We start from the raw sequence: 18191 nt of genomic DNA on the forward strand, positions 1-18191 counted from the left end.
ATGCACTGGCTCAAGCCCCCATGGATGGATGGCCTCACTCCTATGTATCACAGGGGATGTACTGTCTGGGGTCATCAGATGCCTGGGAAGCGAGTGATCAGTCCCTCATTGCATCTCCAGCTACAGGATCCTATCTTGGCCCTGCATTTGATGACTCACAGCCTAGCCTGCATGACATGGGACCTTCCCAACCCGCTTCAGGATATTCTGCTCAGGAGCCTCCGCCTTTCTTGGGGGTGGACACTGACTGGGCACCAGAGGTTGGTGGGGTGGACCTGGCCAGGGGATCTGTAGAGGAAGAGAAGAGACCACTGGCCCCTGAGGAGGAAGAGGATGCAGGATGCCGGGACCTGGAGTCGCTTTCTCCACGAGAAGACCCGGAGATGTCCACTGCTCTTAGCCGGAAGGTGTCTGATGTCACGTCCTCAGGTGTGCAGTCCTTTGATGAGGAGGAGGGGGATGCCAACAACTAGCTTCTTCCCGCCCCACTCTGACCTGAGGGGCATGGCTGCAGCCCATACCCTCCCAAGCTCCAGCAGCACAGATGAAACCCGGGCAGAAGACAGCGGGGAACTGGGAGCTTCCAGCCTTCACCAGCCTGCTAGCAGCCCTGGAAAGTGAAGGATCAGCAGGGGGTTTTATCTAGGCTTGTACTCCAGAAACCATCATTCCAGGAACTGAGACCCAGGCAGTTAGGTGGCTATGAACCTGGCATGGTGGTGGGAGATGAGCCGTAGCTCTGGTTCTTGGGCCCATGCCCAGGTGCGCCGTGTTGAACACTGAATCTCAGTTCTTACACCCCTGATTCCGTCTTCCAGGAGCCTTGGCTGTGCTGTCTGAATGCCTCCTTTCTCCATTTCACTCCTGCTTTTCTGATTCTGTTTTCTCTGGCCGTGGCATCAGTGCATCCCCACTGTGGGAAAGCAGGCCTCGGGGGCTGTTGGACATGGCTTGGCGGTGACAGGAGAGTGGCCTGAACGGCCCTTCTGTGTTTAGCATAGACAGTGTGCCCAGTTCAGGCCATCTTTGGCTTCTGGGATCAGGAGCCAAGGATGAGATGGACGTAGCAGCTGGGATTGACAGAGGTCACAGTATGGTTCTTTATCCCAAAGCCCACGCAGAAGCAAGAGGGTCACCGATGAGACAAAGAATAAACACAGCCACTTGAATGTCCTGTGGCTGGAAGGAGGACCTTTAGGATATGGAAGAAGGCCCAGTAGGGTTGGTTACTCCAATTCTGGCTTCCCTTCATACCTTCTTCCACTTGGAGCCCAGACCCTAGGAGGGTGAGCGGGCACCCTCACCCTCAGATTGTTGACCTAGGATGCATTGTCCCCGTCAGTGAGGGTACCGTGAGGGCTGGGCCTCCCTCTACCTTCCCCTAATTCTCTGGAGCTGTTTACACTTTTCTCTTTGCCTTTTCTACATTTTTATAACTTCTTGGGGACTCAGGGTTGAGCAGAGTGGTGTGGGTCGTCTGGTGCTGTCACTGCCTTGGCTGGGCTGGGCTGATGGCTGAGGGCCAGGGCAGACACTGGCTGCTTCTGCGTTCCTGCCAGCTGTTCCCAGTGCCCCTCTGCCCATTGTTCCTTACGGAACTGGTGGTGGCGAGACATAAGCTTGCCCTCCCACACCTCCTTTGCCATTTGGAGTGGACCATGAGGACAGGGAACAGCAGCAAGTCAGTACAGTATTGCTATGAGGGTGATGGAGCAGCCGCAGACTCAGTCTGGCCCTTGGCACAAACAGAGTTTCGATAGGAGATGCCCAAGCTTGTCGCCCCGTTTTTCTTCTTCCTCCTGTCTGTCCATGGCTCCAGTTCCAAGGCTTTGTGTCCTACTCTAACTGTCAGGGGTCCTCAACTACTCCCTCACCCCCAGGAACGATGAGACTCAGAGCTGGAGTGATTCTGTTCATCCGTGACTCTGTCCTGCACCACGTTCATACACCAAGGTGTAGCCAGAGTCGGTGTCCCACATCCTCCAGGGGAGGGGGAAGCATGGGATCCTGGGCTCTGTTCATGTAGGAAACATGGGAGTAGACCTGGAGAGCCAAGAGAGGGGAACGGTCACTTAGCCCATCTGACGCTGCCTGAATGGGAGAGGATACCTCGTGTGTGCCAGTGTGATGTGGCTTAGCCTATCAGGACCTCATTTCTAGGACTAGGAAGGGCTAGCCTGCCAACCCTGGCAACTGCCCCTAACCCCTGGTCTCCTGTCCTAGCTCCCTGGGAATTTGCATGTTCAAGCTAAACTACTCCCAGGGTCTCTCTGCCTTGTCTATCCTGCTCTATCAACGTGTTTGTCTCATCTCAGTGCCCCCGCAGTCTTCCCCCGAGGTGACGGTGGACATCGAGTCCAGTGAGCAGGTTTATTCACGTTGATCCCTTTTTGCTCAGGGCCCTGGAGAGTTAGGAAGACTAAACAAAAACAGCTTTCCTTCCTCCTTCCGTTCCTCAAGGAAGCCAAATGGTCCCCTATGAAAGACTACAAAGGACCTGAAGGAACTTAGTAGGGTTTGTACCCGAGCAGGGCTTGGTTTCCCCAGGCTGCTGGCAGACTGCCACAAAGGCAGGTGAGCCCCACCCGACTCTGAAGAGAGAAGACTCAAGGAGCTGGCCCAGGACCATTTTGAACTTTTTTGGAGGGAGGGACCACCTCTCTGGTGCTGGGGGCAGGGTGCATGGGGGTTTGCTTCTAGCCTACTTTAAGGGGAGGGGTGGGGCATGTTCAGGAAGAGGCTGTTAGGGGTGGGTGGGAAGGGTTGCTTTTCCTTTGGGGTTAAAGGCTGTGCAGCACGTTTTACAGCAGCTGGGGAGCAGGGCTGTTTTTTATATTCTTGTGAATGGAACTGCTCTTGCGGAATGATTTTTTTAGGGGGGGTACACTTTAATTTTCAATTGACTTTATTAAATGAAAATCCAAACCTTCCATTCCTTCCCTTCCATTGCCCTCCCCCAGTTCACACACCTCCCTTCTTTTCCTTGTGTTAAGGAGGGAATCTTGAAGGATGAGTTCTTAACCCTTTATATCCCACACTCTGTCTTCCAGGTCTGAGACATACCCATTTTTATGGTCAGTCTTAGCATGTTTTCTTAATGTGAAACTCACCCCAAGCCCAGGAAGGATTCTATGACATATATTACAGAGAGAATTCTATATAAATATATATAAGTATTATAGATTATATACACATGGGCATGGGCTTGGATGCCCCTTGCTAATTCTCCTACCTAGGCCTCGGTGTCTTTCTTGGCCTGGGAAGGTGGAGGGAACCCATGTTGGAGAAGGCCAGAGGCTGTGTTCAGTGACACTAAACAGAATGTGGTGGCATCCTCTGACTACGAGTGTCTTATTTGGGGGGACAGAACAGACCTGGGCAAGGGGGAGGGGCAGAAGGAGAATGTCCGAGGGCTCAACTGCCGAACTAAAGGCACACAGAGAGGGAAGGAAAAGAGCCCATGAGCGGAGCTGGGCGTCTGGATGCTCAGAGCACGTGGCCTCTCTTTCTAGGTGAAGCAGGCTAATGCTGTGCAGGACAGCTGTCAACCTCCTGCTTGGTTTGGAAGGAAAAAAGATGGGAGTCCTCTAAGGATGGGGCAAACTGAAGCTTGCCACCCCCAGGGCACCCCCACGTCTATGCCAGAAGACCCGGAGGAGCTATTATAAAGGACTGGAATCTGCATGACCCACTGCTGGATGAGAGCCCTACTGGGGCTCAGGGAGGAGCTCCAGGAAGGGTGGCTCCCAGGCAGAGATGACTCTTGGCAGCTAAGCCAGCCATTGCGGCGGACGAGAGGGACTATGCATGTTCTAGGGGTGACCTGGAACGAGGCCGGGAGACTGAGGCATAGGAAGGCCTTTTGCTGCAGGGTCAGACACATGCACTGGGCCATGACACCTGCCTCTCCACACAGAGCCTCTGCCAACCTCTTTTCCAGGGAACTGCACTTGGTTTCCTGGAAGCAAGGGTTGGCTTTTTCAGCCCTGAACATCGGCCTGGCCGGGGACAGGCAGCGGCAGCAATGACTAGGTCTGGAAACAGATTGCGGGGAGCCAATAAGAAGATGGTAGGGCTGGCGGGTTGAGGTGCACATTGTCAGGTGGTCAGTCTGCAGGGCAATATTGTGGTCCCACCTCCCTTCCAACGTGGCACTTGCAGAGTCAGTCAATCTGAGCCTCTGCTTACCTATTCCATGTGGAAACCGAAATCTAGACAGGCAGGCCAGGATGGCAGCTGAACAGCACTGGGAACTGTGGGAGTTTAAAGACTGATGGGGACTGAACCTGCACAGCAGGAAAACACAGGGATCTTCCAAGCTCGGGGCCTTGAACCCTGCCTGGAAATGGGGGAAGAGGTCTGGTGGACCCAAATTCTTCCCTGCTCAAGGCCAAGTTCTCCTTAAGACCATCACCATCACCTTCACAGTAGGGGTAGAAACAACATGAAGTGGGAGCCTCCTCAACTTCAAGGCACCCCTGTGACACACAAGCCCACTTCCTGGCATGGGCCCCATGGTTTTTATGAAGAAAGCTCGGAGGGGGTTATTCACAGGATCAGCTCATCTTCATCTTCCTCATCAGTGGACCGAAGGCTGGGGCCATGCAAAATGTCAGCCAGGTCCTCCTCAGGTCCTGGGCTTCCCACCATCTCCAGCTCCTCCAGCTCACCCTCTGCTCTGGCTGGGGCCACACAGTGAGGGACCTCAGGAGTTGGTGGTGGTACAGGAGTTTCTGGCATGGGCGGAACCGTGACTTCTGCTCCAGGAGCCCCATTTCCACCCTCAGGCAGACTCCAGCCCTCTGCAGGAGGGGGTGGCCCCCCTGGAGTCTTCCGAATTGAAGTTGTATTCCGGAAGCTGGCAAGAGGAGGGCGGAGCTGCACGCCAGATTTGGTGTGACCCTCAATAGCTTTCTGTAGCTGGGGAGGAAGGGGAGAGGTAAAGAGATAGACGATGAGAAGAGAAAGAAGATGGGGGACAATGGGAGAGACCGCAGGAATAGACAAAACAGGGGGAAACAGAAATGGAAAGACTGGTAAGAAGAGAAGCAGAGACAGACAGCGAACCATCAGAGGGAAAGACAGAAAGAACTATTCCTGCACATCACCTACTCGCCATCCTCCCTGAGAAAGCACCTCCCAGGAGACACTTTCCTCCTAGTGATTGCTTCACATCTCCCGCATATTCCCACACCCTTCCCCATAGCTCACCTAAACCCCACTCCCCAAACCAGGCCACTGGGAGAAACCACATGGGGTCCCTTCTGGGCTGGAGAACTATGTCCCCTAGAGGACTGTGACTACAACATGCCTTACGGTCTCTCCCTTCTGGAGGGACCTCTGCTCTACACGTTCCCCACCCACGTCCCCTTGTCCTGGGTCCATTCTTCCCTCTCTCTCTGGTCAAGTGGGGCTTAGTCATCCTTACCTCTTCTAGTGCCAAGACACCTCTGAGCTTCCCCATGCTGGTCACATAGGCAAGATGGAGGCCAAGAAGTGAGAAGAGTGTATGAGTCTGATGGGGAAAGCACAGGTCAGCACGCCCCCACTTCTGCCCTCCCTAAAGCCCTGGGCAGTCAGCAAGGGCTTGCCTTGTGCAGCGTGGTCTGCTCCACCAGCTGGAAGGGAGACTGGTCGATACAGCAGCAATCAAAGCACACAGGCTGGCGCAGCTGCTCCTGCTCCCAGGCCTCAATCTGTTGACAGAGTATCACAGAGACCGCTTCAACTTCAGGAGCTCAGCTTTGGCCCACAGGAACCATCACAGACATGCTTGACCAATAGGTACGCCTTTTCTTCTCAGAGGGTCACAGCATCCTTCTCCTCCATTATCTGGCCTCAAAGGCCACCCTTCACCCTCAGGTACCCAGAATATGGGTCCTTCTTGTAGTCTTCTGTGTCCTCCTGGTCTCCAAACACTTATTTCCAACCTTCATTGTGTGCCATATTGACACTCCCATTCAGATGTATGTTTTGCTATCTAGTGATTCCTATCATACCTTGACACTTTGGGAGCCTTTGCTTTTCAGAAATGGTATTGTTTATACCCAGTCTTCTGATGGCACTTGCCTTTCCTCTGCTGACTGGATGTACACTCATTGGCAGGGCTAAGTGATATCAACAGTTGGAGACGGAGGAAGCTACCCCTTATGAGTAGAGCATGGTGAATAGTTGCTGAATCTGAGTAGACTCCCTGCACCACTTGGTATTTAGTTGACTTGGACTGTCTATGTTTTGCTTGTTTTTGTTTTTGTTTTTGTTTAAGTCTGTTAACCAAATCATTAAGGCTCAAAGCTAGCTATTATCTTGAATTACATACCTATAACCCAAGATGCCAGATAAGCCACTCTCTCCAGGACTCATAAATTAATCTAAGACCTTCTTCGGCCCTACCAGATGATGTCACATTTCAGCTCTCTTATTTGTCCGAATCTGCACTCTAACCTTCAGAGATTACCAGCAAAGGCTAGCTTGCTCCTTGTCCTAGGATTGAGTTGTGAGTCGACATGGAGGCTCCCTCCATGTTTCATGTTCTGTTGACATTTCTGGACACAGCCATGGGTCCTCTAAACTCCCATGGTCCTGACTAAAGGTTTACATGGAGCCTAACTGGCTCTTAGTATAAGAGGATGCTTGTCTGAAACGTTGCAAAGAGGACGGGGTTGGAGGACTTAGATAGGACTCATTCTCTTGGTCCTTCTGAGATCACACCAGGCCTTCTCAGCTACCCCCACCCCTCTTTTTCCCAGTAACAACAGCAGCAACATTTTCTGAGAATATTTGTCAAGCACTTCATCTGTACTGGGCAAAATTCTAATTGCTGTCCATGTCTTTCTCATCGAATCCTCCTAACAACCCCACCTTCGTCTGCAGCCTGCAGATGAAGGAGTGGGGACACACAGTACCAGAGGCTCCATAGGCAAGGATTGGAGGACTCTGGCATTTGTGTGCTGAACACATACCAGATACATCTCCAGTTTTTGTCCAAAGGGAGGAGGATGTTGCTGCTGGATCTTATGAAAAGTTCAACACCAGTTAGAAACCAGAGCTCTCACTATGTGAGGCTTAAATCACAGCAGGGACAGCAGATGAATTCTTTTCACTTTGAATTCTTTCTCTAACTTCTATATTGACTCAACATGATTTTTGTCAAAATCAATACCCTGATATTGTCAAGGTTGTCATCTCTCAAAATATACAGATTTTTTACTTTCATTGGACTTTGTTCCTCAGAAATGTCTCTTCAATATCTGGTTTTGGAAAGGTATACACTAGAAATATATAATCAGTCTTCTTTTTGTTCCTAGTTGCATGTCATTTCTAACAGGCATTAAAGGGACATATTCATCGACTGGCTGGTTTCCAGTCTTCTTGGTACAATAAGAAATGGCGACGCACACCTTTAATCCCAGCACTTGGGAGGTAGAGGCAGATGGATCTCTGTGAGTTCGAGGCCATCACAGTGAGTTTCAGGCCAGCCAGGAACTGCACAGTAAGACCCTGTCTCAAAAACCCAACAAAAAAAAGCAATACCTTCACTGGATGAAACAATCCATTCCAGGCTGTGGATTTTCTTACCTCTTCAGGTGACATGTTATCCACTAAGTCCGTTGAATCCTAGGGAAGAAAGACACAGGGCCAAGTTCATTACCTTTCCTTCTCAGGCTAGTTATAGTTTTCAATGAAGCAGAAACCATGTCTCTCTGGGCAGGTGAGTCCAAGAAGCCACCTTTTCAATCATCACCCTTGGTAGGACCTGTGCCCTTCTAAGGACCTGACCTTCCTTCTTGCTCTAGACACATCTTCTCTTACCTGGGCTATTTTCTTCTTTGTAGAGTGAGCTCTGCCCAGTAAGCAGCGCAGAAGGCACCGGAAGATGGATGATCTTTGACCTAAAAGGAAGAGTGAGAAGATTGAGGGGTGGGATGACCAGGTGCTTCCAATGGCCCCTGACACTGCGCCACCAAAGAACTGTACTTCTTCTATGCTGTACCTCAGTGGATTCCTCTTTTCTACCTCTGTTCCAACTCCCTAGGACAGCATCATGGGATTTATCCATTAGAGTCAGCTCTTGAAATCACCTAGCCTCACATCTTACAAGAGTAGCTCTTAGTAAAGGTAAGTCCAAACATAACTCTCAAGACATGCTGAGGTCTTTACCTGCGGGGTCTGGGGCTTCAGGTGGCTGTTTGTGGTTGGGCAGTGGCCCATTAGGTTCTTCAGGGTATGACGGAACAGTAGGAAAGAGAGGAGGTGGTGGTGGAGGAGGAGACGACAGTGGAAGCTGAAAATAAAATAAAAACATTCTCAGTCTCAGAAAAGAGGCCACATGATACCTTGCTGCCTTTACTGGCAGGGGCCCTGGGAGATCTAACTCTATACTGCCCACCCCCCTCCGCGGCCCCCGAATTCCCTTTTCCCTCTCAAAACACCACCCAGGCACTGCTCTCTTTTGCACTGGATCCAGTTTGGTCACTTTCTCACTTGTCAGTGTTTCCCTTCCTCTTTCCTTTCTCCGGCACCTGTCACAGCAAAGCCCAGCGCAGCCCAGCTCAGCCCCATCCAGTCCAGCCCCGCCCAGCACAGTCCAGTCCAACCCAGCCCAGCTATCACAGGAGAGATATCACTAGCGCCCCCTACTGACATTTTCCCCTTCTGTCAGCCTCCCTTTCCCTTCTGTCTTGGTTACCTCCGTCTTCCTGGAGAGGTCCTCCTCTTCATCCTCATCCACAAAGGCGAAGGACTCGGGTCGACCGCCAGGGTACCATTCTCCAGCCAGCCGTGCTTTTCCATCAAAGGGCAGCTCCGACAACTTGCGAGCCATGTCCTGGGCAGCCCTCAACCTTCGCTCTGCACACAGGTGGCGCTGTAGGAGGGACTGCAGTTCGGAGCGTTCCACGGAGCCCAGCAAGATCATTGAATCTGGGGGACGGACGACAAATGCTTCCCTGAGGGCCTGCTCCACACCTGCATGTCTATCAAATCATGCAGCAGGAGCTCGGGGCCTTTTTACATTCCAGTTCTTACCCTTGCTTACCAAAAACTTCATCTTAAAACTCCTCCAGGGTGGCCTCACTTGATCCCTTCCATTTCACACATTTAGCACTTACAGACCCAACTGGCAGCAGCACACTAATTGGTGCTAATCTGTACTTATCTGTATGATGCCCTAATGTAGTATTTGCAAATATGTAAGCTCGCTATTAAAATACGCTGATCAACCCTATCCAAAAGTAAAGAAACTTGAGAGGCAGTTGTAAGAGGCTGAAACTCAAACACATTCTGAAAGAAGTCTACAAGCAACACTAACATCGGGTCCTCCATCCTGGAAGAAGTTTCATCCCCTAAAGCACCTAAGCCCTGATAGGATATGAACAAAATGCTCCCTTTCCAGGAGGCCTTTTATGTGTTTGTAGAAATTTCGCTACAGTGCTGAACATTTTCTTTATGTTCACTGCCATATCACTGCATCAAGGGCACTAAGAAAGGCCTCACTGTTACATCTTCATCATCATCATGAAAACTTAGCGCCCTAATGACTGCACCCTTGCTCTAAGGAAGAGTCGTGGCTTCAGAAGCTACTCAGAAGGACTCCAAGCTTAGGGGCAATGTCTGAACTAATGGAGTTTGAGAAATTTGGATACTCAGAATGTCTGAAGTAAAAACTAACATTACTCCTGGCTCCAAATAGCTCCTCATGTCTATTTTCTAATGCATTAATTCACAGACTAGAGAAGCAAGTGCTGAATGTCCAGGAAACACTTAGAACTCTAAAATGCAGAGATTACAGTCTCTCCATTCAAAGACAATCTAATGAGAAAAACAGACTACAGTGAGAAGCGACGCCCAGCAGAGCGAAACGTCAATGGTGGGCAGGAAGAGCGGTGGATGAAAGGGAAGGTGAAATCAACGTTTATGAAAGCCATTTACTTCTCCACGAGGAACAGTTTGCACTCTTCCTTAGGTTGGCCATTAGAGAAATGGCAGGATCTAGTTAAGTAGGAGAGGGCACAAGATTTCCAGTTGACCCCCATTGCTTATGAAGTCTCTACTTCTGAAATCGCTTACCGGCCATGAACATATCTCTAATTCTGATGCTAGGGATGCTTCCGCCGTAATTCACAGACGTGCAGAGAACAACAACAACCAAGTGAGCCGCCTGACTCTCATGCTCCCAACTGAGGCTGAACAAACACTCACCCAGCCTTCTCATTTCGGCCGGAGTAAACAGTGCTCGGCTAGCAGTCTATCTAACGCCACATTGTGTTTGGACTCTCTGCACTTTGTGTGGTGACTCTGCTGCGAACGTGTCCCCCAGACGCACTGCTGAAGTGCTGACTACTGACCCCAAGCAGGGGGAGGGGAGGCTGTGCTTTGCCTTGTTGAGTAAATGCCTTAGGTGACTTCCACTTAGGTGGGATTGCAGTGCTGTTGGCCATGAGTTCAGGGCTAACAAATGAAGAAAGGTCTATTAAATAAGGTACCTTAAAACAGAAAACATGGTTATGTATTGATTGCTTGGGAAAAATTCCGTGAGCGGAATCCAGGGACTTAGCTCTGTATTTCTTCTTGGAGTATTCTTCTGAAAACTCTTCACTAATTCCAGGCTCATGGAGACTTTAAAATTCATGGCTGCCATGAATAGCCAGAATTGCCTGTGTTTTCTTAATTGGATGTTAACTGCCTTTGTGTGCCTGTGCCATGGCTGTGTTTATCACATCCTAAAGGAAGAGCATGCTCCTCAATTAGTATAAGCTGAGCTTCCCTTAGTAGCTAGAAAGCTCTAAGTTCAAGTCCATCCCTGTGATGGTGAATCCTACTGTCAGCTTACCTGGATTCTGAATCACCCAGGAGACTGGTGAGGCACACCTCTGGGTGTGTCTACAAGAGCATTTCTAGAGATCAAATGGGAGCAGGGAGATCCACTCTGAATATAGGGAGCACAATCTCATGGCTTTGCATCCCAGAAAAAATAGAAGGGGGGGGGGGAGAATGAAGCCAACTGAGCACCAGCCTCTTCTCCTAGGCATCTTGGCCTGCCACGATGTGTGCTGCTCTGTCCCACCATTCTCTCTCTAACACAGTGGACTGACCTCTGAAACCATGAACTGAGATAAGCATTTCTCCCTTTATCTGTTTATATTAGGTGTTTTTTGTTTGTTTGTTTGTTTTTTTATAGATTTATTTATTTATTATGCCTACAGTGTTCTGTCTGCATGTATGCCTGCTGGCCAGAAGAGGGTGCCAGATCTCATTACAGATGGCTGTGAGCCACCATCTGGTTGCTAGAAATTGAACTCAGGACCTTTGGAAGAGCAGCCAGTGCCCTTAACCGCTGAGCGATATCTCCAGCCCAATAGTAAGTGTTTTAATATCAGTGTTAGTAAGTAGCTAAGGTGACACTGGTGCTCTCTGCCTCTGGACAACTCTGCTTCGGTCACCAGCTGGGTAGTCAGTCAGCTCCCTTCCTTCCTACTTACCTTTGGAATCAACCAATGGTAAAGTCTTGACTGTGGTGGTCTGGAGTAGGTTTCTCAGTTCCCCATACGTGCAAGAAGCTGAAACAAACTTCACATCACGTACCATGATGTCCTCAACAAAGATTGTAAATTTGCTAAGAGGGAGAAAGCATCCTGGGTTAGCCCACTATCGGCCTATGCCGCCCTTCCTTCTTCCCACAAGGTCTGCCATGCATTCTTTCACTCATAGTGTTTATTAATTATGTGGAAACATGAAAACAATAATTAAAAAAAAAAGCATGCTTCCCAATGCTAGCCTTGTTCTTACTTCAGGACCTCCCACATCCCATCATATTTAAACTAATTCTGGCTAGTGGCCCTGACCTGAGCTGGTTCCAACCAAGGTCTGGCAAATAGGGAAGCTTCTTGACCTGGATGATGCTGTCATAGAGAGAGGGCTGCAGACTCTGAGCCACCATGTTGGCCAAGATAACAGCCACCATCATGGGCAGGATGTGAGCAATCTGACCGGTTAATTCGAAGCAAATCACAGCTGTGGAGACTGTGTGTGAGACAGCCCCTGTCAGAGCTGCTGCTCCTGGAATGAGAGGAATGCATGGGTGGGTTAGAAGTGTCTTTTCTGACATGAGGAATACATGAGGGTACAATGAGAATGACACAGAATAGGAGACAGGACCTCGGTTGGTGCCAACAATCCCAGGATTACCACTTTTCAAGAGCAGGGCTGAGAATGCTGGCCTTTTTGAAAATTATCCATTTGATCTAATTTATATATAACCTTCAGTAAGTCACAAAGTCTATGTACATGCAGAACTTTTCATTTATAATGTGAAGAGAGTGATATCTTATCCATTCTTTGCTTTTCAAAGTTTGGCTCACTCTCAACTGAACATTTAAAAATCCAATAATGGCATCTTATTTTGAGCCTCAGGTGCTGATGCCAACAGTTCATGAATGAATAGCATGAAAATTCAAGAACCTTGTTGTGGACAAGGAGGCCTCCATTGATCAGGATCCACAGATCCTGACTCTGTTTCTACCATCTGAATGATGTTTACTTCCATGAGATACCATGCTCTCATTCACAGAGTGAAAATGTCACTAAATAACTTCTAAAATTCTTACGGATTTAAATCACTATGATTCTATAAGCTGACCAAAAGTATAAGCAATCTAATGTATTTTTAAGTTGTATTCTTATCAACTCAATAGTTATTCATATTTTAATTGTACTTCTTATTCAAATATGAGGGAAAGGCCAGCTTGGTCTACACAAGGACAGCCAGGGCTATGTAAAGAGACCCTGTGTGGTGGTTTGAAAGAAAATGACCCCCATAGGGAGTGGCACTATTAGGAAGTATGGCCTTGTTGGAGGAAGTGTGTCACTGTGGAGGTGGGCTTTCAGGGTCTCCTATGCTCAAGCTACACACATTGTGGCACTCAGTTCAGTTCCTGTTGCCTGTGGATCAAGAAGTAGAACGCTCAGCTCCTTCTCCAGCACCATGTCTGCCTGCATGCTGCCATGTCCTGCTGTGATGAAAATGGACTAATCCTCTGAAACTGTAAGCCACCCCCAATTAAATGTTTTTCTTTGTAAGAGTTGCCATGGTCATGGTGTCTCTTCACAGTAATAGAAACCCTAACTAAGACAGCTTGTCTTTTAAAAAAAAAACCCAAAGCTAAAACTAGTAAAATAAAATGATGGAAATATCCATTGGGAGAATACAGGAGAAGGCTTATGTGAAAATATAACAATAAAATAGTATTGGGAGATATGACTTTAGTTGGTAATGCACAGAGCATTATTCAGAACATAAACTATATAGTATGTGTATACTGGGAAATGCGCATTATGGAAGATGAGAGATACTTGACAGGCATGAAGAAAACAGAAGATTTCGATTGATAAATGAAGCTTTTATAAATGAACTAGGATCAGGCAGTAGAGTGTCATACATAAGTCTACCTCAGAAGTCATTTTAGAAGTCCAGGGCTTATGTTTCTCAGCTCTTACTCCTGTGTTATTAGTTCCTATTACATAAACACAGTCCAGTTTGGATGGACTGAGCCCATCACCTGCAGTATTGGTTCCTTGATTCTTACGAAAGAAAGAGCCTACTAAACATGTAAAGATAATGCAAGGTACCCTATGCTTCTTTTCTTTTCTTTTTTTGGTTTTGTTTGTTTGTTTTGTTTTGTTTTTTTGAGACAGGGTTTCTCTGCGTAGTCTTGGTTATCCTGGAACTCACTTTGTAGACCTGGCTGACACTGAACCATCCTTATTTTCTTATTTGATTCCTATGATCCATTTCCCACAGGCAGAAACTAAGGCTTATTTAAAAAAAAAAAAAAAAAAAAAAAAAAAAAGTGAGAGGCAGAGCCAAGAGCTGGTTGTTTGAACAAAACTTGAATTAAATAGTGTTGTATTTAAACTAAATTGCTGTATCTTGAAAGAAGATGTATTAGAAGACTTTGATTGTAGGGATTTGGGGTACTCAATGTCTGGTTATAGAGATTAGAAATATGTCTCACCAATTACTGCATAGCCCCCAGGTAAGATCTTGTAGAGGAAGTCATCAAATAAGATACCCTCAGGGAACAACATGGCCATGATCTCTCCTACCAGCCTTCCAAATGCAGCTCCTAGAGGAAGATAAAAAAGGCAAATATTAAGATAAGTTTTCTTTGTCTCTATGTTTTCAGCATAATCTGTGTTTAGGCACTAAGACCACAAACTCCCAGAATGCTAGCTAGGTTCTTCCTTGTTTTCTCACCATCCACCCAGATTATAGCTATCAACATGATGCCATCAACCCTTACCTAGCACAAAAACAGGCATGAAGCCTCCGCAAGGTATGGGCATAGTGGTGGCCACAATGGACATCCAAAACTAGGATTAAAAAAAGAAACATTAGAATACCCTTTCCAAAAGTATCTCCATGCCCCTCTCTCCTCACTGCCCTCCTCCTACCTGCTTCAAAAGTCATAACAGAAATGCCCTGGGACAGCTAACCCTTTTGGAAATCTCGTCTATCACCATCCTCCAGAACCTGAAAAACTTGGCACTTTCAGGCTGAGAGATCAACAAAGACATCAGGATAAGAAAGTTCCTCCAGATGGCTAACACAAACCCTTCCAACTTTGAGTGACTATATTTTCCTCTTGGCAATCTAGAACAAGAAAGTCCCAGAGGATCCCTCTTTCACTGTTCCCAAAAGACCCTCACCCAGTGAACTGAGTCAGCCCACTCCACCTCTGTGTCTGAGACACTAAGCTGGAGCATGCTTTTTCCTGCTCAGCTAATGTTTCTATAACAGAGCCCAGATCAATGTGGCAGACACTTTAAAGTCTACTGAAATTTGGTATGGTTAATTTAGCTTTGATTTGATCATTTACAAAGTCATGGAAGAGGTAAGCCTCACAGAAACCCGGAGAGAAGACTGCTCTGCTTGAGCCTTTGTCTTTGATATCAAACCACCTTAAACAAGGATCAAAATTATATCTGGATCCTGGGGACAGAGTGATAGAGTGTATTCTTAGAAGGGCCTCACAAGGCCCTGTGTTAAATCCCCAGTACTGAGGGAAAAAAAAAGATCTGTCTTGGCTGTACCACAGGGGCAAACTGAGAACCTGATTAGTCTTTCAATATAACAGAAAAGATATCCAAGGTCAACTTTGCAAGGCATTATTCCAACAGAAATTGGGACAATTATAGTAAAAGCAGTAAGTACACTCTGAGGCAAAGAATGCAGAGGAATTGAGAAATAGAGCAGAACAGGAATAGTGGCTGAACATTAAATATCTAAAGAAAAAGTGAAAGTGTGAGATTTAGTTTTGAAAGTAATTCCAATGTAAGTTAATCAGTCTTAGAAAAGGATTCCAAACTAATTAGGTACAAGATGAAAACAGCTAAATGTCTAACAGGCTGTTACGATTAAAGTATTTGCAAGTCCTTGAATCATGTGTATGATACACTAATGAGAAATAAATTTCTTAATTTTATGAACTTTAGAAAGCATTCTTTTACGCCTAAGCTGAACCCAAGAGGCTGTGATGAAGACCCCAAGAAAATTTTACTCTAGAAGTGTGAGACAAAATAGAACATCTACTTCATGTCAGAATATGATCATTGAGATAGTTGAGGACTGCAAGTTAAATGTGTAAAATGAAAAGAACACAGAATGATGATTTCTTGGGGAGAGAAGGTGAACCTTGTTAATTCTGCCTTCTCTTCAGAGGCACAGTACTCCATAAATGTAGGTAGGAAGGAAGTAAAGAAAGACAATATGTCAACGGAACAATAGTCATGCAAAACAGTAAAAGATCCTCAAATGAACACTCCAAAGTAATAATGTTCATGCAGAGAACTTGTTGAAAATGCAGATGAGCAGAGGCCTCTGAAGACTATTCTACCAGACAATCTAGAGGCAGGATCCATGTACCTGTTGCTTTATCTTGTTAAGTGATGACATTTAACATACCAAAAAGCCTTATGCTCTCGTGTACCATCTCTTTAGAATAAGCACATGGAAATCATAAGGGATTCTGTAGGGTTGGGTTATTTGAAAGCTCCAGTGATACAGATGATGGGTGATGGATAGGTCTAATTTCAGAGGGTAAAGTAGATTATCTTCACAGATAAGTGGAACACCTAGATCAAGACCAGGGGGTACTGAAGTCACAACTCCCATGGTACAAAGAGGGGTGATTGAGATTTGGAAACTTTTTTAGCTATTGGCACATGAAGGGGGAAAAAAACACAAGAGTGATGTGGCACACAAGTAACTTCTAAGATTTTAAAGCTCCTTCTGAAGAACTGAGAAACTAGAAACCTGTTATCACTGACTTCATTATATTTAGACCCATCACAAGAAGGAATAATATGAAAAGCAGGCAAAAAGGCTTCCATGGAGCTTCAGGCAATGCTGAAACTCAACAACACTAGGCAATGCTGTTAGCCTTATTGAAAGGGAGCAAGATGTTGGGATTATATTCATGTTCATGAGAAATCTCTTGATTTACAACATGAGGATACCCTGTACACCCTGAAATTGGGAAAACAGGATGTTCCTTTCCCAATATTAAGAAACAGCTGAACCAAGCCTAGAACCTACCCACTGACACTGTCAGAAGGCCACATGGACTAGATTTCAGATCCAATTGCAGAAAAGTAGTTCTAGTCCCTGCTTTGGACTGAACACAATTTGAATGTCTCACTGGATTCCATTTGGAAATGTCATCTCTGTTGTGAGATACCAAAAGGGTGAGGACCTAATCCAGCCGTGATGTCGAGGCTTTCAAAATTCTATAGGATTAGGCAAGACATTAGAGTGAAACATCAGTGCTGGCTTCCTGGCAGCCTTCTGAGGACAAGAACAGAGGAGATGCACACAGACATGGGCGCTCCTTGGTGCTTACTGTGTGATGTTCTGCACAGCTTAGGACTCTGCTAGCAAGAGCGCCATCACTGGTGTGACCCTGTGATCTTGGGTGCTCATAACTGTGAGCCAAAAATACTCTTTTTCTTATAAGGTGGAGCCTGTCTCAGATATTTAATCACTACAAAAATAGATGGATATAAGTACTTTCATATTTTAATTTGGCTACATGCTCTATTTTCACATTTTAAAAAATAAGAGTACTGTTATAAGTCCAATGATTAGGCAAAGAAAATGCTGGGAAGCAGTGGCTGGTAAAACTGAATTTGCAGCAAGGACTACTTTTGTAATTAGAAATATTAAAGAATATTGGAGACCTCCTGTAAACTGTTGGGCTTGAAATATAGCCCAGAATGTGTTTCTTTTTCTTATACACTTACAATATGAATGTTCTCTAGGCTGTAATTCAGTGAGAAGTTAATTATAGTGACATACAGATGAGTCCTTCTATATCATCCAAGTGGGGTTCTGAAAATAAGCTTGACTTCGTGAAGATACTTAACAGAAAATCTGGGGATGTGGATAAGGTAAAGAGTAAGTGTTGAAAAACATCTATTTTATTTTTAGAAAACTTTAAAAAATCTTGACATTTTAACAGTCTACAAGACTGCAAAGGTAACATACAGCTTAGACCAAGATGTATCATTACTGGATCATAGATCCTGAAATACTGTCAAAACATGGACTGCAGATGGGATTAGAGACTTGACAGGCAAGTTGCAGTCCATATACTGGGCTCATGCTGTAAATCTCAGCTTTCAGGAGAGGATAAGTTCAAGACTAGCCTGGGTTTCTTTACTCCCCATGTTTCCTAAAGCTTAACTAGTATAGAAAGCGAGAACTTATAAATTAGAGAAGATGAGACTTATAAATAAAAATCTAGACATCAGATCCCTACCAAGATTCTTAGAACATCTTTATGAAAGTTATCATGTATATTAAAGGAAGAAACACAAAGGATAAAATAAACAAAGTGTCCAAAATATGGATTCTATAGATTCAGTTAGTCCACCTTTGGTGAGGTAGGGAAGTAGAAATCCACAACAACCCTTGAGAGCCCAAGTCTGAGATCTGCGACCTGGTGTGTAAAGCAGCTGGTGTTTTTATAATAATATCATTGAAAAGCACATTAACAAGCAGCAGCAGAAAACAAGGAAATGTAAAATTAGCCAAAGGCCAATGACCAAGAGTTATGTACTTGGCACATGCTGTTTTATAACATTTATTGGATAAATTCACTGTATTATAAGAACAATATCAATATAACAGTGAT

The 18191-nt window shown here is 46.2% G+C and overlaps 2 protein-coding genes across 5 annotated transcripts in view; one reads left to right on the forward strand and one right to left on the reverse strand.

Annotated features, from left to right (window-relative positions):
* Positions 1–803, forward strand: part of Fam131b (family with sequence similarity 131 member B) — a 32629-nt gene extending 31826 nt beyond the window's left edge. For all 4 annotated transcript variants that reach the window (XM_042273138.2, XM_076566421.1, XM_076566420.1 and 1 more), the window contains one exon: positions 1–803. In XM_042273138.2, coding sequence (XP_042129072.1) covers positions 1–473 — 473 coding nt within the window. In that variant the 3' untranslated portion in view covers positions 474–803.
* A 2079-nt stretch (positions 804–2882) lies between these two features.
* The window catches only part of Clcn1 (chloride voltage-gated channel 1), a 31130-nt gene continuing 15821 nt past the window's right edge, over positions 2883–18191 (reverse strand). The window contains exons 13-23 of the mRNA XM_006997157.3: positions 14301–14370; positions 14013–14123; positions 11844–12057; positions 11481–11614; positions 8690–8922; positions 8161–8284; positions 7813–7892; positions 7579–7617; positions 5592–5696; positions 5429–5515; positions 2883–4920 (exon numbers count right to left, since the gene is read on the reverse strand). Of these exons, the coding sequence (XP_006997219.1) occupies positions 4549–4920; positions 5429–5515; positions 5592–5696; positions 7579–7617; positions 7813–7892; positions 8161–8284; positions 8690–8922; positions 11481–11614; positions 11844–12057; positions 14013–14123; positions 14301–14370 (1569 nt within the window). The 3' untranslated portion in view covers positions 2883–4548. The remainder of the gene's footprint in view (positions 4921–5428; positions 5516–5591; positions 5697–7578; positions 7618–7812; positions 7893–8160; positions 8285–8689; positions 8923–11480; positions 11615–11843; positions 12058–14012; positions 14124–14300; positions 14371–18191) is intronic.

The sequence above is a fragment of the Peromyscus maniculatus genome, chromosome 3 (genome assembly GCF_049852395.1).
Source record: "Peromyscus maniculatus bairdii isolate BWxNUB_F1_BW_parent chromosome 3, HU_Pman_BW_mat_3.1, whole genome shotgun sequence".
NCBI classification, from domain to species: domain Eukaryota; kingdom Metazoa; phylum Chordata; class Mammalia; order Rodentia; family Cricetidae; genus Peromyscus; species Peromyscus maniculatus.